Genomic DNA, 21,386 nt, shown 5'->3' on the forward strand with positions numbered 1-21,386 from the left:
CTGTGATTTTCAGTATATCTTGTGATCAAGAGTCTGTATCCAACTAAATTTTGTACTTCGGCTGAAATCTACTCTTTTAAAAAATTTTTACTGGAGTATAGTTGATTTACAAAGTTGTGTTAATTTCAGGTGTATAGCAACGTGAATCAGTTATGCATATACATATAAACACTCTTTTTAGATTCTTTTCCCATATAGACCACTGCAGAGTATTGAGCAGAGTTCCCTATGCTATACAGAAGGTTCTCATCAGTTATCTCTTTTATACATAGTATATATATATATAAATATATGTCAATCCCAACGTTCCAATTGATCCCTCCTCCTCTAACCCCCTTAACCATGAATTTGTTGTCTACATCTGTGACTCTATTTCTGTTTTGTGGACAAGTTCATTTGTACCATTTTTTAAAAATAGACTCCACCTTCATCTCGTAGGACGCTGTCTTGTCTATGCTTCAGTGTTGTCACTTGAACTGGTGTGAGTTATTACTGAACCACACGCCAAACGCTCTAAAAGTTATTTCTCCTCGAAAAATAAAACAGAATAAAGATTTTGTGAATAACCATGCATCTAAAGTTTTTAAGGATTGCATACTTGCATCTTCACGGAGGGAGATGGGAAGGAGGCTCAAGAGGGAAGAGACATATGTACACCTATAGCTGATTCATGCTGATGTCTAAGATAAAATAACAAAATTTTGTAAAGCAATTATTCTTCAATGAAAAAAATATATTAATTTTTAAAAATTCCCAAATGAGTCTCTTAACGCAGGTATGTATACAGGCAGAATTACAAGTATCTCTTGTTCCCTGCTAGACTACAAGGTCCAGCACAACTCTGCACCACAGAGTGCTTAACATAATTTTTTACATTGCAGGTTATCATGATATATTTGAAGTATGGACACTGGAATAGCAAAAACAAAGAAAGAAGCACAATTTCACGTAATACCTCTTTGTATGACATCTAGCAAGAAAGAAAACTGATTCAGGTAGGATGGTAAGAATTTGTGAAATAGAATAAATGCAAAAAGTTTTTGACCAGGAATATATAGTTTTAATAAATCTCAAATGAGATTATTTTAAAGTATGATAGCATATGGATATATATGTAATATTGTAGCAAATTAAAATAAAACTAAATCAACAAAACTATTGATAATATAACAAAAAATTTGTAATGATTTCAAATACATATTATCCTAAAAATTCTCTTCTTTCTAATCCATCAAGGCCCAAATATGTCTGGGTTATTATTGGGAGAAACATCAAGATGACAAGGTGTAGAAGACAGATCAGGAAACGCTCAGCTTGCATGTGAGAGTGAGGGACTGAGAGTCTACAAGGGGGTCAGGGAATTCATTGATTATTTTCAGGACTTAAGAATTCCTTTGTAGTTTAGCGTTAATCTCTCAGTCACGTCCGACTCTGTGACCCTATGGACTGTGACCCGCCAAGCTCCTCTGTTCATGGCATACTCCAGGCAAGATTTCTGGAGTGGATTGCCATTCCCTTCTCCAGAAGATCTTCCCGACCCGGGGATCGAACCTGGGTCTCCTGCGTTGCAGGCAGATTCTTTACCATCTGAGCTACAGGGAAGATTCCCTAGTTGAAGTATTTTGCCAGCAATTTGTAAATTATATTTAATTACTTGATACTTCTTGGTAGCAAAGGTCATCTTGACCATTTCTATTTCTTCCACATGTCCAGATACAATGAAGGTAAAAGTGAAAGTGTTAGTTGCTCAGTAGTGTTCGACTCTGTGCAGCCCTATAGACCTCAGCCCACCAAGCTCCTCTGTCCGTGCGATTCTCCAGGCAAGAATACTGGAAAATGTTGCCACTTCCTACTCCAGGGGATTTTCCCAACCCAGGGATTGAACTCGTGTCTTCTGCACTGCAGGCCAATACTTTATTGTCTGAGCCACCTGGGAGCAATATCTGATACATAATATACATGCATTATTTGGGACGCAATCCAATAATTTTTGTTCGAAGTGCTTTTCTCACTTTTTATATGTTTATCCTCACTTTTTTTTTTTTTTTGTGAACTACTTCTTAAAGCCTTCAACCTCTCCTTTCAATCTTTATAGTCAGTAATATGCTCTATTATCCATAAATGGAAAAATAAAATTAGAATTTCCTTAAAGTGTTTGTTGTATATATGGAAACTTACCTAATGTTATTGTGTTCTAGGAACTGCACTAAGTATGTTCTGTATATGCTATACTTCAATAATTGCCGGGAGCCGGCATATTGCATATTGAGTGCATATTGAATATTGAGTGCAGCACTTTCCACAGCATCATCTTTCAGGATCTGGAATAGCTCAACTGGAATTCTATCACTGCCGGGAGCCAGCGTGAGGCACTCCGCCCATGACAAAGGTCATGAGGAAGGAGGCTCGGCATACGCAAAGGCGGGATCGGCCTCAGGAGTCCCCCTGGAAATTCTCGAGCATCTACCCCCAAAACCAGAGTCTGCCTACTTTCTGCTTTGTGCTTTCACCTACACCTCTGACTTTACGGGGGGCTGTCCCCCACTACCTCTCTCTGAAAAGAGAGTTAGCTTACAGCTCCAGTTAATAATTCCTGGATGTGACAGTGTTTCAACCTACAAACTCCTTTGGAAATCCTCTAGCCTGCCTGAATGGGTTTTTCCGGCCACATGTGATTGTTCAGAGCCTCCCAACTGTGAGAGGCAGGAGATGTTCTAAACTGCCTAAACACAGATTCCTTTGAGTAGTTAAAAGATTGATTAGAAAATGTATTGGTGAAGGGTTTTTCACTTGTTGGGCCAATGTTTGCTGCTAAGTCTCCATACTCCTTACCTACTGTGTCTTTGGCAGTGTATTGATTGATATAATGGGTGTATAGAAATGTAAAATGCAGCTTTGTCCAATGCTTTTTGGAGGCTGGTGCCTGACTTTGGAATAATCACCTTTAGAGAAAAATAAGTTTCTTAAAATGTTAACAGGCCTCCGGGCCAGAAGATGATGTCAATCACCTGAACTTTTGCATATGATAAGTTTGAAAGCCTGGCTTAGATTAGAACCAGGAACTGCTGTCCTTGCATGACTCCACCCCTTCCCCCATTATCCTCTATGCATACCTTAAGGTATAAAAACTACTTTGGAAAATAAAGTGCGGGCCTTGTTCACTGAAACTTGGTCTCCCCATGTCACTATCTCTCCCAAATTCCAGCTGAGCGTCCATCTGGAGCGCGGATGTCCTCTGCGACCATTTATTTGCCTGGGCTTCTAAGACCCACTCGAGAAGGTGTCTAAGGTGGGGCACCTTCCGCTATTCGAGAGGGCGCCTGCGGCCTCCGTGGTCAGAGCTAACCTGGTGTCACAGGTTATATTGATTTTCCGCGTAAACCAAGCCACTCAGCTTCTTTTCTCCACTGAATTTTCCTACTGAGCTATCCTTATTTCAGCCGCTTTTCTCCACTGAATTTCCTCACTGAGCTATCCTTATTCTATTACTCTTTGTATCCTTAATTAAAGTGTAATTAAGCAGTTATTCCCTGACCCTCGCCTAGCCGTCTCTCCTTCGAATACCCTGGATCAGCCGGGGCTGGTCCCCGGCAAATAATCACAATAACTCCATGAGCAAATGTGACTATCACTCCTATTTTATAGACAGAAAAGCTGTAACATGAATTTTCTGAGCCTCAGAAAAATCAAGTAAAGTGCCCAAAGTCAAAGGTTCCTATTTATTGCCAAGGAGCTGAATATTTCTGATTTGAAAAGCTTCTATGTTATAGTTAAGTATAATTCTATAGGCAGATTTTGATCTTCCAGTATCCATATCTAGTACAACTGGTTAGTCACCATCAACTCTGTTGACTAGTCTATCAATAAGCTAATAATTAGACAAAAAAGCAAAACCAATACAAAAATAAACAGTGATGGTATAATTATCTCAGTTCCACAATCTTGAAAACTCTGAGTTGACTATAATTCTTTTTGATATTCTAAATGTAACCTATTCCTTTTGACCACATATCTGAAATATATTCTAAATCTTGCCATTCCAGTTTTCATCATTTGATTGGATTTCTTCAATAATGTATACCTGGTCTTCTCTTGAATGCAAGCCTGTTATTCCTGTTGGCTTTAGAAATAATTTAATAAATAGAAATTTTAACTTATTGATCTTCCGTTCAGTTCAGTTGCTCAGTCACGTCTGACTCTTTGTGACTCCATGAACCGCAGCACACCAGACCTCTCTGTCCATCACCAGCTCCGAGAGTTCACACAAACTCATGTCGATTGAGTCAGTGATGCCATCCAACCATCTCATTCTCTGTTGTCCCCTTCTCCTCCTGCCCTCAAGCTTTCCCAGCATCAGGGTCTTTTCAAATGAATGAGCTCTTTGCATCAGGTGGCCAAAGTACTGGAGTTTCAGCTTCAACGTCAGTCCTTCCAATGAACACCCAGGACTGATCTCCTTTAGGATGGACTGGTTGAATCTCCTTGCAGTCCAAGGGACTCTCAAGAGTCTTCTCCAACACCACAGTTCAAAAGCATCAATTCTTCGGCACACAGCTTTCTTTATAGTCCAACTCTCACATCCATACATGACTACTGGAAAAACCATAGCCTTGACTAGATGGACCTTTTTGGCAAAGTAATGTCTCTGCTTTTGAATATGCTGTCTAGGTTGGTCATAACTTTCCTTCCAAGGAGTAAGCGTCTTTTAATTACATGGCTGCAATCGCTGTCTCCAGTGATTTTGGAACCCAAAAAATTCAAGTCAGCCACTGTTTCCACTGTTTCTCCTTCTATTTGCCATGAAGTGATGGGACCAGATGCCATGATCTTCGTTTTCTGAATGTTGAGCTTTAAGCCAATTTTTTCAGTCTCCTCTTTCACTTTCATCAACAGGCTGTTTAGTTCTTCTTTGCTTTCTGCCATAAGGATGGTGTCATCTGCATAACTGAGGTTATTGATATTTCTCCCAGCAATCTTCATTCCAGTTTGTGTTTCTTCCAGTCCAGCGTTTCTCATGATGTGCTCTGCATATAAGTTAAATAAACAGGGTGACAATATACAGCCTTGACGTACTCCTTTTTCCTATTTGGAACCAGTCTGTTGTTCCATGTCCAGTTCTAACTGTTGCTTCCTGACCTGCATACAGGTTTCTCAAGAGGCAGGTCAGGTGGTTTGGTATTCGCATCTTTTCCAGAATTTTCCACAGTTTATTGTGATGCACACAGTCAAAGGCTTTGGCATACTCAATAAAGCAGAAATAGATGTTTTTCTGGAACTCTCTTGCTTTTTCAATGATTGAACGGATGTTGGCAATTTGATCTCTGGTTCCTCTGCATTTTCTAAATCCAGATTGAACATCTGGAAGTTCACAGTTCACATATTGCTGAAGCCTGTCTTGGAGAATTTTGAGCATTATTTTACTAGTGGGTGAGATGAGTGCAATTCTGAGGTAGTTTGAGCATTCTTTTGCATTGCCTTTCTTTGGGATTGGAATGAAAACTGACCTTTTCCAGTCCTGTGGCCACTGCTGAGTTTTCCAAATTTGACATATTGAGTGCAGCACTTTCACAGCATCATCTTTTAGGATTTGAAATAGCTCAACTGGAATTCCTTCACCTCCACTAGCTTTGTTCGTAGTAATGCTTCTTAAGGCCCACTTGACTTCACATTCCAGGATGTCTGGCTCTAGGTGAGTGATCACACCATCATATCTGGGTCAAGAAGATCTTTTTTGTACAGTTCTTTTGTGTATTCTTGCCACCTCCCAGTCTTGTTTTTGCTGACTGTATAGAGCTTCTCCATCTTTGGCTACAAAGAATATAATCAGTCTGATTTCAGTGTTGGCCATCTGGTGATGTCCATGTGTAGAATCTTCTCTTGTGTTGTTGAAAGAGGGTATTTGCTATGACCAATGCATTCTCTTGGCAAAACTCTGTTAGCCTTTACCCTGCTTCATTGTGTACTCCAAGGCCAAATTTGCCTGTTGCTCCAGGTGTTTCTTGACTTCCTACTTTTGCATTCCAGTCCCCTATAATAAAAAGGACATCTTTTTGGGGTGTTAGTTCTAGAATGTCTTGTAGGTCTTCATATAACCATTCAACTTCAGCTTCTTCAGCATTACTGGTTATTGATCTTAAGAATATCATTTATCATTTCCTTTACCTATTAAAAAAAACCTTAAAATCCTTAGACACTCTAAGTCCTTATACACAAATGTCCAGATTTTCCACTAATATCCTTAAATATATTCCTGCTGAAAAAATCTATTCCTATTGATGCAAGCATACAAACAAACACAACAGACAAACCTTCAGATAACCTTCAGACAGGTGTAGCAAGCACCTAAAGAATTTTCCCTATTTGTCTTTGTGCTTTGTCACTCAGTCATGCCTGACTCTTTGCAAACCCATGACTGTAGCCTACCAGGCTCCTCTGTTCACAGGGATTCTCCAGGCAAGAATACTGGAGTGGGTTGCCATGCCCTCCTCCAGGGGATCTTCCCAACCCAGGGTTCAAACCCAGGTCTCCCACATTGCAGGTAGGTTCTTTACTGTCTGAGCCACCAGGGAGGCCCAAGAATACTGGAATGGGTAGCCTATCCCTCTCTAGTGGATCTTCCCAACCCAGGAATCAAACGGGGGTCTCCTGCATTGCAGGTGGATTCTTTACCAGCTGAGCTACCAGGGAAGCCCCTATTTTTCCTTAAACAAGTATAAAAGATCACCTGAAGTTCCCAACATCACTTTTTCTTCTGTTTTAACTCTTATATGAATTATTTAATAAATGTTATTAAAAAATTGAAAGACCATCTGCAAGTCTTCTTTGGAGAAATGTCTGCTTAGGTCCTCTGCTCACATTTTGATTGGATTGTTTGTTTTCTGGTATTGTGTTTCATGAGCTGCTTGTATATTTTGGAGATTAATCCTTTCTCAGTTGTTCCATTTACTATTAATTTCTCTCATTCTGTCTTTTCAACCTGTTTGTAGTGTCCTTTGCTACGCAAAAGCTTTTCAGTTTAATTAGGTCTCACTTGTCTATTTTTGGTTTTATTTCCATTACCTTAGGAGGTGGGTCATAGAGGATCTTGCTGTGATTTATGTCATTGAGTGTTCTGCCTATATTTTCCTCTAAGAGTTTTATAGTTTCTGGTCTTACATTTAGGTCTTTCATCCATTTTGAGTTTATCTTTGTGTATGGTGTTAGGGAGAAAAAAAGAAATGAAAGAGTAACCTATACAGAATGTTTACTACATGCCAAAGTTAGTGCTTATCATCAAATTAAAGAGTTACCAGCCTATTTTTCAAAGTATTTAAGCTTGTTTTAGCAGCTCATCTGTAGAAAAAGCAATTGGAAGCAATTAGTATAATTACATCTTATATATTCTAAATATTTACCTATTTTCAAATTTCTGTATATTTATTACAGAACATTAAGGGAAAAATGGATCATTTGTGACATGTTGACTGTGACAGATATCACCTAGTCACTTTAAGCAGTTAAATCATTAAGCTTGCAATTTAGGATAAGATGCGGCAGATGGTCCATTCTCAAATTCTAAATATTTTCACAGATATAAAACAGTGTGTTTTTTTGGAAATGATGAGATTTGCTCCTCAGTGCAATTACTAGAAACCTGCAAGGAGTTATTCAAATTGATTTGTTTAATTATGACATAACTAATTAATCTCACAAGGAGCTATGCAAATATTTTCTCAAATTTTTGGACCCGGTCCATTCCATGCGAGAGCAATTCTTGGAGTATCAAGGGCATAAAAACTGAGGCCACGTGTTGAAATAAAAGTTACAAAGTATTTCAACAATAAATAATGCATAATCAAAATTAGGTTAATGACAAGATGATAGTAGGCATTTTATTCTTCCATTTCATGGTATGTTTTCAAAACTGTGTTCTGGCTATAAGTTTGATAAGAGGAGGAAGATGACTGAAAGTGTGTTGATAGCAATAGGGTAAAGGTGAAGCAGAAATATTGGTAAACAGGTTACATCCATTCCTTGCTAACTAATTGTTCCTGCATTTATGCAGTTGTGGGGTGTGGGGGACAACAGACACCCTAACTCTACCACCAGGACAGCATTCTAGACCACAACGAGGCTTGGTGGAGGAAGCAAATCACATTACTTGTTCTCCACTCATACCTTAGAAGGAAATCAATTGAGCAATGGAAAAAGACATCAGAGTCACCATGTTATACCTCCTGACTTTTTGGATGAGAAACACTGAGGCTGTGAGAAAATTGAGGTTCTAGGATTGGTTGGGATATCTCAGATATTCTTGGTTTTATTGTTTATATGTTCTCCAGAACTTTCATTGAAAGCCTGTTGCTCCCTACAGTGTGACCAACAACCACTGCCTCGAAACATCAGTGGAACACCTGTCAGACACAAGGGTTAAATATTTTACATCTACTTTAGAATGTTACCCTTTCAACAACTAAGCAGAGGCAATACTCTCTTCATTTGATAGGTTAACAAACTGAGGCCAGGAGAGATGAAGTAACTAGTCTAAGACCTGCTTGTATGTGGCAGACGTGGAATTTGAACTCAGTTCAGTTGGATTCCTAAGACTGTATTTTCTCTATTATACTTTCAAGGTGGTTTCTTTAATAGCAAAGGTTGAATTTGATTCTGGAAGGACAATTATAGCTTAAAATAGAAGGGTGTTTATCTTTGCTACTAATTATAATAGCATCAATATCCTTTTTAAAGGCATTTAAAATATACATTAGGCAGCAACACTACACAATGTAGGTTCTGAATTCCCAGGTTTCTTCTTAAGGGATTGAGGCAACTCACTTCTCTGAATATAAAGGGTATGCACATTAGCATAAACCCAGTACAGAGTACTGAGTACAAAGATAAGGTATACCCAGGGAGCTATAAAAAGTTAACTCAGCCTTGGGCCAAGAATCATCTACTGACAGGAAATATAAAAAGAAAATCTTACACTCACAGGACACGATAGACAAAAAACACATGGAGAGCAATAAGTATGCATGGCTCATACTACTTTTTCCCTTGGGCTACCCTCAGCTTTCCACGTTGTTTATACTCTGCAACTGAAATGGCTTCCCTGCTAAACTGCATCCAGAGCAAAGGCTGAACAAGGAATAGGAAGGAGGCAGCTCACTAGGCTGATGCCATACAGAGACAGGCTCATCTGCGACCAGTTTCAGACAGCCTGGAGCGGGAAGGCGGGTTGTGTGGGATGGTTTGTTTGTGAACCAAAGTACACAACAAATGCCCTTCAGAAGCTAGAGCCTGCTTCATAAAAACAACTGCTTATTCTGAAGTGGTTGTTGTTGTTCAGTTGCTAAATCATGTCAGATCCTTTTGCAACCCCATGAAATGTTGCCCACCAGGGTCCTCTGTCCATGGGAGTTGCCGCTTAATAACATAGACCTCATGGAAACTGCCTTTGGGGGAGCTAGTAGGTTTCCTGAGAGGTCAGGTCTGAAAGGGGCTAGTAACAATTATCAACACCAATGAATTTCCATTTAAGCTGTGTTGCAACCTAGGAGAGTGTAATATATAGGGTCAGCATCTAAGTCAGTGCAGTTCATTCTGATGTAATCAATCATACTGGGACATGTGAGGGACGAAACTACAGTGCATCCTGTCATTGAAACAACATGGAAACTAGCGAGTATAAAGCAGCTCGTACATTTTTCTCCAAAACTCTAGACAGCATTTCTAATGAGTAGCCATATTTAAAAGCAACTGGACTACATGATGACTTTTTATCCAGCTTATTTCACTTTTTCTATTTCATACTCAATGCTTCCATTTCATTTAGTTTATGTTTTCCAATTTCTCTATCTCTTCTTTTTTTGATGTTCTTTCTAAGTCTATCAAGCTTAGAAAAAAGCCTTTTCTTTTGTGTATTATGTATAATATATATGTTTTAGAAAACATGAATTTTTTCCTAGCTAAAATTTTTACTACATTTTGACCCCATTTGTTTGACTTAATATAAATAGAATGCTAGATTTCTAATTTAAAACAATAGATACACAACAAGCAAAAAAGGTTAAATGTATAGCACAGGGAACTATAGTCAAGATCTTGTAATAATCTGTAATGGAAATCATCTGAAATGGAATATATGTATATATGTATAACTGAATTGTGTACCTGACACATTATAAGTCAACTATACTTCAATAAAATATATTTTTTAATTAAAAAATAAGCAGCTAATACATACCTAGTATGGTCCAAGGGAGACAATATGGTTTTAGACAGCTTGTGCATTTTATTAATAGTAAAATTGCATGCACACACTCCTACTGGGATATAAACATCCATTCAGAGAACTCAACAATGTATTGTCATTCTGTGCATCCAACTGAACTATGGACCTGAAACCTCCTTTACAAAATGGACATGACTAGGAGAGAGTGGTTGAAACCACAGATGTGTTTACTCTTTTTCCCAGGAGAGTGAAAATCAAGAGCTTTTCACTCATATTTTCCTCACATATGCTAATAGCATTGTAGACCAGTCAAAAGTTCTTATCAATTCCATTTAAATCCTATTGTTAAATCTCTCATCATAAATTAATAATTTAAGGCTTTTATTAAATAAATCTTTTTACCAAATCCTGATGATATTTTGGTGAAATTAGAAAAATTAAGCTCAAGAGTCTACAAAACTGAAGCCTGCACTCTGGACCCTTTTTGATTCTATTGAGGTATAGTTTCTCTGTCTGAAAAACTTGAACAAATATCAGTCACTTTTATCTTTATAAGCATTACAGTTAATCTTATATATGCATCTCACTGGTACAGAAGTATAGCTCAGTGATATGGATGAGAAATTCATAGCTCACATCAGAATAAAGAAAGAAAAGACAGATTTTAATAGAAAAGAAAATGTCTTACTTGATTAAGAATGTCTTGTTTCTGTGCATGCAAGGAAAGAAAGAATACATGTGTTAATGTAAGATAATTTATACTCATCATCTCATATTGCTGATAATGTAACTACAAAGCCAAGTTTACAGATTGATTTGAAAACACACTTTAGATGCATGGGTCTCAAAATGTGGTTCTGAAATAGCTTCAGCATCAACTGGGAAACTGATAAAGAGAAATTTTTGAACTTCATTCCAGAAACTAAAGTGGGAAGTCAGCGAACTATTTTAAGAAGACCCCAGGTGATTCTGATGCCAGCTAAAACTTGAGACTCATCGAACAGATCAATCTTAAAATGTAATAAGCAAACAGGTCTAATTGACATAGGCAAATATAATGAATAACACATACAGTATAATGGAAACCTTCCAGAGAAGAATATGAAAATAGAATATATAAAGGTATATTTGATTATACTTATTCTCCACTTCGAATGATTCCTCCTGTTAGAATAACATGCCTAGCTTCTCTCCATTTCTTTAAAGGTAAATATTTAATTTCTCTCTATATATGCCACTACTTAATTTCTTCCCATTGTTTTAGATGCCAACAAAACAGTTTGATACGGAATTTTAAATCCAGATGAAAATATTTATATTTTCAATAACAAACTGATGTTCATATTACAAAATTCTACTACTCTGATGAATCTATTATATCTGCGATGTTCTGACTGGTTTACTATGAACCTTCTCACTAAGAATGGATGGCCATTACAATCTACCTATAATGACAGGCTTTACATTGCTCACATAAGATTACGTGAAACTAGTAGGCATCTCTTACCTTGCTGGGTATGATTTAGTAATAATTGGGTGCAGTGGAACATGCCATGCTCATACATAAGTAATGCCATTCAATGCATATGAAATACGTTTTCCTTCCCCTCATCCTTCTCATATCCCCTGGTTTTCCCTCTCATTCTAATGGCCTCATCAATTAAGTAAACAGGAAATATCTTAAACTGAGATTACACACATCTAGATTTTAATTACAGTTATTGTCACAAACCTAGATGGTACATCTTGGGAAAGGCATTTTACTTTTCTTAAAATGCGTTTCTTTATTTACCATCATATTTGGTTATCTCAAGACCTTCCTCAAGCTTTTATGCTTAAAACATCTTTAAAGCCATTGTTTAAATGTATATTTTATGATTCTGTCATTTATTTCCTCATAGGAACTAAAAATAAATGATTCATCCATACATTACACTTAATATTCTCTGTTCACACAGACTAAAACAGGCCACATTTTCATTGGATTAAGTCTGTGTACACAGCTTTTATAATTCAGTAATTCAAGCAAGTGATAACAAAAATAATGCATCTACCCTTTAAGGAGCTTTACTTAGTAAAGGAGAAAATGATTTGAGAGATATTTAGGTTGTAGTCTCTTTGAAAATACATTTTCCATGGATGATACAGACTATGTCTATTTTAGAAAACAAAGTATTAGTCATTTACTATAAAGCATGACTAGATTAATCACTTTCCTAGTTTTTCTTGTATAGGTGAACATTAATTAGTTTCTCAACTATATCTACTCTGAGCTCAACTTGACCAGTCAATAGAGAGTGATATTTTCACACATGTGAGTTGACAGTATGAATTATTTCCTACTATTAGAGTAAACTTTTATAAACTTGACGAAGGTATATACCAAACAGAATCTTTAGACCTTGAAGTTTTAATTCTAAACATTGAATATTTCTAAATATTTCCTATTGATTTTTATAAAATACATACTGGTGTTTAAAAGACTCATAAAACTTTAAATTTTTCTCCTGAAGGGAAAATACCTAGCAACTTTAAAATTTGAGAGAGGTTTTACTCAAATTAGAGATACTTCTGAGTCTTAAAAAGATCTAACTTTTTGTTTTTCAACTGTTCATTATTTTAATAATGCATTACAAGAGCAAGTCTGTGCATTTATGGAGAGGTATTACATTATTGAGAAGGCTGACATCATATGCATCTAATAACCAATCTAGTAATTACCTCAATGAATCCAGTTATCAGTCAGATTAAGTCCTGAGAGTCCCTTGAATAAGAAATAATTGAAGCAAAAAGTCTATTTGCAAACAAGATCACATTCCAAATGAATTTCTAGATGACAACTATCTTTAGGGAGAAAAAAAATGGTTTTCTCTCTGTACATAAATAGGTACATGCAGGTTTTCAACTATGTTTGAGTATGTAAATAATTACTGAATTTTAGAGGTCTTGTAACAATTCAGTAAAGCTGTCGTTTTTACCTCTTCAGCCCTGCTTTCTTGGTCTTCAAGATTTTCAGTTCTACAAATTTACCTGCCAAGATTTTTCTCTCTCTCTAAAGCATCTAGGAAAATAAAATCTGAGCAGAATGAGGGCAAATAAGTGATGTTTCCCCCATGATGTCGGCAAATGGAAGTGGCTTTAAGTTGTCTATTTTCTGCATCATTTGTAGGCACTAAACATTAACTTTATTTTTTAAAAAAACAAAATAAATCTCAGGTTAAAAAGTTTTAAAAAGTATAGTTATGTACTGGAATGCAGACAGAATAAAAATATAACAGGAAAGAGAGTAATTATTGTAATAAAAATAGTAAGTATTGAAAATACTAAAAGGAGGTCAGAATTTAAAGATTGAGTTTTGACTAAAACATTAGTTCTATAAATCCCAGAGAAGGAAAATATTAAGGATAGCCAAAAACTGTCATTTTGTAAACATTCAAAACCATAATAACAATGATAACAAAAGCCAAATCACATTTTAATCAGCAAACAAATCTGTCTAAATACCTAGATAATACATCCAGGTAAAAGAGTGCTGGGTAGTTTGCTTTAATTCCCAACCAACCCAACTATTTGGGCAGTTTAACTCCCATAAAACCCAACTATCACTTGGTAAAGTTGCAAAAGAACTTAGAGCAATGATGATCAAACATTTAATATGTAGCATTTCTCAGCTAACATAAAAGACAGGGTTATTAACAAATAATTAGGAAGGGAAAGGCATTCATTCAAGAAAGGGGTTTCAAAGAAATTGGACAGTACATCGTTTTCATAGGGAAAGAACTTCAGGGACTCAAAAGCTTACTGGTACCAGACAAAAACAAGATAAGAAGAATAAATTCCTCTCTTTGTATCAAAGCTTGCTCTTTAAAGTAATAGATCACTTATATCCATCATTTCTTCAGTCAAGGTACCACTTCCTGCCCCGATGCTGAGTTAACATTAAGTACGTCTTAGAGTCAGACACACTTTCTCTCTTTTTCTATCTAAAAGTGTTTCCTGACTTTTAGGAAAAGAACCTAGCATATATTATAGATAAGCTATACACTTCCAAGCATAGAATATAGAAATGCTATTTTCATTAGCAAAACATTTTTGGATGAAAATAAGCAGTACACCATTTAATGTGTCTTCCAGAATAGCATCTCATTATGAATTTCATTTTGGATATGAATATATATTTCCAAGAACTCTTCGTTAAGAAATCCCTCCTCCAAACATCTATATGAAACTTAAATAAAGAAAAAAAAGGCTTTACCCCTTCAGGATTATACTTTGCAAGCACACCATTACCATGGAATTCTTCAAGAACATCTTTTAATTTCTTTGTAGAATCTATAAGAAATAGAAAACACATTGTTTATATCTGCTAGTACGCTGGCATAACCAAGTTCAGAAACAAAGACTTCCTAAAATATAAATAAATACCACCAGATACTAAATTTAAAGATAAATATGCAAAACATTCTTTATCATTTTTGAAGGGATATATAATTGGAAAAGGCCATCACACACACACACACAAAGAAAGAAATGGGAATTTTCTGGTGGTCCAGAGGTTTGGGCTCAGCACTTTCACTGTTGGGCCCAGGTTCAATCCTCGGTCAGGGAACTAAGATCCAGTAACTTGTGTGTGTGGCAAAAAAGAAAAAGAAAGAAAGAAAATAGAAAAGAAACAGAAGAAAACATGTTCTGTCTAAGAATGGGGCCACTGTCTATTACTATATGAATCAGTATGCAAATAATTAATCAGTAGCATGTTTTTCCCCTTTCTTTTCTTTATAACATTTAAGTGAATGACATAGTTTCAGAAAAACAGAAAACCTAGCTATTCTTTGTTGAACTTTGCCATACACAGTGCATTTTCCATATATCACTCCATTAACTAAAAATAGCCCTGTTGGATAAATAAGAAAAATAGGATCCATCCAGAGGCAAACTATACATCTTAGTATTTTGCAGGAGAGAATTTTCTAAATATCCATAAGGCTCAATTTACCTTTTGTCAATTAAGAAAAACGTTTAGATATGTTACCAAAAGCATTTTAAATTATGATTTTCCAAAATTTTTATACTTTTAAGGAGTTTCATCATATTAAGATGGTAAAAAAAAGAATTGAATTAACACAGGAAATCATGTCATGAAAGATCACAATTATGAGCTTAAAAATTATATATAAATGTAATAAAAACGTATGAACTCAATCTGCTAACATAATGTTATCATCAGATCAGATCAGATCAGATCAGTCGCTCAGTCGTGTCCGACTCTTTGCGACCCCATGAATCGCAGCACGCCACAATTTTGACCAAGTAATCTAAGAATTACAATATATTTAAAGAAGAAAATTACACAAGTATCATTGTCTTTAAATATTCAATCAAGTTTAAATATCAATGATAAAATGAGCTTGAAACTAAACTGTGGGAAATAGGCAGATTTTTAGTTTTCTATTAGGGGATAGGGAATGGATACTATTTCCCAGCACTTGAATATAATCCTTCCTGCCTACCCTCAAAACTCAGTTATATTTGAATCACCATAAAACATTTTCCAGTTCCCAAAACAACTAATTTACAAAGGAGTTTTTGAAAAACTCTTAGAAAATTCACTCTTAGATGCCCATTAAGTGCATGATGCCTATATTTTACAAATTATGCTTTTATTTGGAATTTATAATTTTCTTTATATTGCAAATTGTGTTTAGTTTTAAGTGTTTGTGACTGTACTTTTTTACTGTGATAAAATTCACAGAACATAAACCTCCCACTTGAACCATTTTAAAGTATACGAGTCACTGGTTTATTAGTATATTCACAACACTGTGTAGCCATGACCACCATCTACTTCCAGAATATTTTCTTCACATCAAAAAAGAAACCCATATCCTAGACATTTCATACAAAAGGGATCATATAAGGCATTGTCTTTGGGTTTGAGTTCTTTCATTTAGCATAAAGTCTTCAAGGTTAATGTATGTTGTAGCACATGTCAGTACTTCATTCCTCTTTACAGCTAAAAATATGACATTTTACAAATATACCACATTTTATTTTTTATTCATCAGCTCATACATAATTGAGTGTTTTCCATGAATAAAAATGCTACAAACATTCATGTATACATGTTTCTATTCAAATATATGCTTCAGTTCTTTGGGTATATGCCTAAGAAGAGAATTGCTGGGTCATATGGTAATTCTATGTTTAAAGTTTTGAGGAATTGCCAAACAGATTTTCACAGGGCTGTACTATTTTACACACCTACCAGAAACGTATGAGGGTTCCAATTTTTCTGTATCTTTGTCAAAACTTGCTATTTTTTAGTTTTTGTCCCTTGGACTGCAAGGCGATCCAACCAGTCCATCCTAAAGGAGATCAGTCCTGGGTGTTCATTGGAAGGACTGATGCTAAAGCCACCTCATGCGAAGAGTTGACTCATTGGAAAAGACTCTGATGCTGGGAAGGATTGAGGGCAGGAGGAGAAGGGGACAACAGAGGATGAGATGGCTGGATGGCACCACCGACTCAATGGACATGAGTTTGAGTAAACTCCGGGAGTTGGTGATGGACAGGGAGGCCTGGCATGCTGCAATTAATGGGGTCGCAAAGAGTCAGACACAACTGAGCGACTGAACTGAACTGAACTGAACTGATGGATAAAATGCTTACGATTTGTACTGGAGTAGTCATTTACTAAAGACTAATGATCTTCAACATCTTTTCAAGTGCTTATTGGCCATCTGAATATCTTCTTTAAAGAAATGTCTCTTCAAGACTTTTGACCATTTTTAAGTGGATTGTTTTGTCTTTTGGCTGAGATTCTCTGGTGTGAGTGTTTGTGTGTGCATGCACCATAACATGCTTAAAGCCTGTGCAGCTTTCTATAAATAATTTTTTTCATTATATATTTTGCTAGCAATTTCCATACTGTGCTCCAGGTTAAATTGCTTTATTGCGTCCCTTGCTAGATTGTAGGTGACCCTAGAGAAGAAAATTAACATTTTTTATTTTTGAACAACATTCAATTTATTACAAAGCTTAAACAATAGAATTGCAATAAATATTTTGATTGAAATGATCAGAGCTATTCCTAAAATACAACAAATTACAATAATTGCTTTGACATGCACCTTGGCAGAAACTTATACTATTTCAGAGACCAGGTACTATGTTAAAAAGAATAAAAAGCTGATTCTTTATTCTCAAATCCTTCTATGTAGATAATAAAGGCACTAGTCTAAGTTAGGACAAAACCTTTTACTTCCTCTTGCTTATGGATTTAGGTGTATAACCTTCTGTACGTACCTATAGAGACATACACATATATAGACATACATATATCCATATGTGTAAAAACTAGAATAATCCTAATAGAATATATCCCAGTGGACAATTTTAACCACAGCTTGGCTCCATAATAAAACTGAAGGGAAAAAAGAAAAAGTTGGTTTCTGATACACAGGCCTTACAGAGAACTTTAGAGATACCACCTGAAGATGGGCTTTTCATTTTAAGCATGCACGGGAATGAAAAACACATTCAGTAATCATTTATAAATGCCCCAAGAGAAGACAACAGCCTTCAAATTTATTCTTGTCACTTTTTAACAGTTTTCTGGTCATAGTTCACACTGGAATAGTTTTAGAGGGAGACCACTAAGAATAAACTAATGAATTAAAAGCCAAAATCTCTATTTCGATGACTGCATTTTCCATGATCTGAGGCTCAGTGACGATCAGGGTCTGGGACAATTTAAGAAGCTCTGATTCATATTCAGATGAATCACCATCAACTCAACTTGTACTCCTCTTCCAATTCTCAAGTTCCATTTTTAACGTCTTGACATCTGAAGTTTACCCACAATCCAATCCCCACTCCATAATCTAGTTTAGAACCCGGAACCTTAACTTGCTCTTTTATTCATGTCCCAGGAACTCCTTTTGGGTCCAGTCTTTCTTTCAAAGACTGAGGTCTTGACTTTTCTAGCCAACCTTCTATAGATAGAGATTTTGGTACGGAACATCAAAGCATTCCAGGTATCTTGTCTTAGCCTCATGCTTTTTAAACAGAATCCCCTTATGTAAATTGTCTACACATCTGCTTGGATTCCCAAATTGTGCTAGACTGTGAAATGCCTACTGCTGTGTGCTACGTGCCTTTATAGGAGAATTACATACTAACTTATTTTGTATATCAGTTGCTTTTCTGGATTTCACCCTATTACCTATAATCATAAATATTGCTAACTTTTTGCTTATGTCAACTCCGAATCATGTCTGTCTAAAACAATACTGGGCAGGAATTCCCTGGTGGTCTAGTGGTTTGAACACTAGCTTAAACTGCATGGGGCATGAGTTCCCTACCTGGCCAGGGAACTAAGATCCCACAAGCCACATGGCACCTCCAGAAAACAAAAACAAACCAAAAAAAAAAAAAAAAAATGGAGCAGCAAAGAGAAGAAAGGATGGATAACTATATTCATCCTACCCTCTAGCAGAAGACATACCAAGGAAGTGACGCCTAGATGAACAGATAGTAGCTGAGTGAAAGATATAATTTCAGTCATAGTTCAGCTAATATTAGAGCTTCAAGTACAAGAGCACAGTGACAGATTCTGGGCTGAGAAATCCAGGCAGGAAGCCAAACAGGCAGGCAGCTGTGAACTGGGAGATCAATTCACAGTTAATATGTATTTGTAATGGGACAAAGGTCCAGCTTCCAAAAAGATTGACAACTGAAATACTGGGCAGCCAGATTCAAACAGCTGGTTTAACCCTTGGAATAAGGAATCAGCATAGATGCTCAGCACAAAATACTGAGTCTCCTACAAAGCCAAGGAGGCTCATGACTTGAGGCAATTCTGAAATACAGGGCTAATGCCAGAGTCCTCAAAGCTGGCCCTGGCTACTAGGAAAGGAAACTTGGAGAAGAACACTGGATACCAATTGCTGCCTTTTGACTAGCATATCCATCCTAGGAGGAAGTAGTTTAATGTTAATAACCACAACAAAGAGAATGGATTCATTTTAGCTGGTCTTTTCCATCACTCCTGCTGCTAAGTCGCTTCAGTCGTGTCCAACTCTATGTGACCCCATAGATGGCAGCCCACAAGGCTCCCTCTTCCCTGGGATTCTCCAGGCAAGAACACTGGAGTGGGTTGCCATTTCCTTCTCCAATGCATGAAAGTGAGAAGGGAAAGTGAAGTCGCTCAGTCGTGTCTGACTCTTAGCGACCCCGTGGACTGCAGCCCACCAGGCTCCTCTGTCCATGGGATTTCCCAGGCAAGAGTACTGGAGTGGGGCGCCATTGCCATCACTCTTAGCCTGATCTAAAAAGAAAGGTGGTACCGAGTGTAAAAGCAGGGGTAATTTTGTTCAGCAAATACCTTTGATGTATGCTTGAATGGAGGAAATCTACCTGGGAATTGATAGAGGAGATTTTGGCTTGTCTTTCTAACACCTGCTCTACAGCATGAGTTGTTCCAGAAGTCTTTTAAAGGGCTCAGTCTCTGAATCCTTTCAAGTTTGGCTGAGTCACAGAATATCTAATGCCATGAGAGCTAAACTAGTTACATTTTAGAAATGTACAGCTAGTAACATTCTGAATGTGTACATGATTTTCAAGGAAAATTTAAATCCTTTTACATAATTCTGACATAAAAATAAAGTGATCAGTGTATTTGGCAATGTTAAGAAAATAAAAGAATCAAACTAAAAGGTCCTATAAAACACAGCTGAAAAACAGGAGGTTTCATATCTCTTTAGATATTTGTTGCATCTCAAGTGAGCTTCCTTTGTGATTTCACTGCCTCTTTGCTTCCTTATTCCAAAAAAACTCAACGTGCATTTGTCAGATTAATTGCAAAGGTCCCATGGAGTCTTGGAAAGATTTAAAGGCAGATAAATTTGGATTTGAGTCTTGGCTCCAGAACTCTTGTCTGAATGTCCCTGGGTATATATTTAACCTCTCTGTGGCTCAGTTTTCTAATGCTTAAAATTGTAATAATGACACAGACCTGGAAACACTGTGTATAGCAAAGGGTCAAGTATCCAATAAATTCCTCTTCCTTTCGTGTTCCATCCTAAACAGACTTCAAACACATCACCATATTTCAATGCTTCCTTTTGCCTTTGAACTGAAGCACAAGCTCCTCCTGTTGGCATCACAGATGTGTCAAAATATGATCTACAGCTACCTACAAATAATCGTTTTCTGTGCCTTCCCTGTCAACAATATACAGACATCTAATTCCCAAGGCAACTCATGATTTCAGAGCCCCTCCTTTCTTCATGACGTTCTTTTTACCCAGCATCCCCTTCAATATCAAGTTCCAGGATAGTGTATCCCATATTTATCTGACACCTTGTCCGTAAAACTCTCAGGGTCACCTTGAACTGTAGCAGACAACAATTTGCCCTGTGTGGAGCTCCTCATCATAATTCTCTTAAAATCTATACCTGCTTTATGCTCTGAATACTATGGACACTATGAATTAGAGTTTGTATGTGTAGAGTGCTTTGGAGATTGCAAAGTTCCTTATCTTAAATTATTTAAAACTCAAAATTACCTTATTACTTAATCAAACTTTCTCCCCACTTAACACATACAAAATCAAGGTTAAAGAAGCCATTATTATTCAAAGTCTCACAGATAAAAGAGAGTAACATAGTGATCCAAACTCTTTTATATAACATAAAACTGGTCTCTTTATGCTAGAAAAAGAAGTAATAGAATTTTCCATTACAGCCAGGTCTTCTCCTTTGGAGTCCATGACTTTTGTGAGTTCAGAAAATTATATTACTTATTTTTCTAGTACAAGAAAATAGTCTATATTTTTTTATTGACTTAAATTAACAGATGAAGAATATGTCATCTATGTATACAACAAATATAACAGGAGGGGCCAAGATAGTGGAGTAGAAGTTTATCTTCTCCCATGGCACACCAAAATTACAACTCTTTACAGAGCAAACAGCAATGAGAACAATCTAAAGACTAGCAGAAAAGATCTCATAAAACCACAGATACAAAGAAGCCACAAGACTATAGAAGGGATAGAAATGTGGTATGGTCAAGACCCACAAACTGGAAGGCACACCCTGGAAGCCTTGCACTAGAAAGACAAGTCCCCAGAACATCTGGTGTTGAAGAAGAATGGGACTGGTATTCAAGA

At 36.6% G+C, this 21,386-nt stretch overlaps 1 protein-coding gene across 7 annotated transcripts in view; it reads right to left on the reverse strand.

Moving 5' to 3' along the window:
• DGKB (diacylglycerol kinase beta) overlaps positions 1-21,386 on the reverse strand; it is an 885,919-nt gene that overhangs the window by 675,084 nt on the left and 189,449 nt on the right. For 4 of the 7 annotated variants that reach the window (XM_044946500.2, XM_025290922.3, XM_025290919.3 and 1 more), the window contains exons 3-4: positions 14,469-14,545; positions 10,902-10,922 (exon numbers count right to left, since the gene is read on the reverse strand). In XM_044946500.2, coding sequence (XP_044802435.1) covers positions 10,902-10,922; positions 14,469-14,545 — 98 coding nt within the window. The remainder of the gene's footprint in view (positions 1-10,901; positions 10,923-14,468; positions 14,546-21,386) is intronic. The other 3 variants (XM_025290923.3, XM_025290920.3, XM_025290921.3) reach the window with 1 other exon arrangement.

The sequence above is a fragment of the Bubalus bubalis genome, chromosome 8 (genome assembly GCF_019923935.1).
Source record: "Bubalus bubalis isolate 160015118507 breed Murrah chromosome 8, NDDB_SH_1, whole genome shotgun sequence".
Classification (NCBI taxonomy): domain Eukaryota; kingdom Metazoa; phylum Chordata; class Mammalia; order Artiodactyla; family Bovidae; genus Bubalus; species Bubalus bubalis.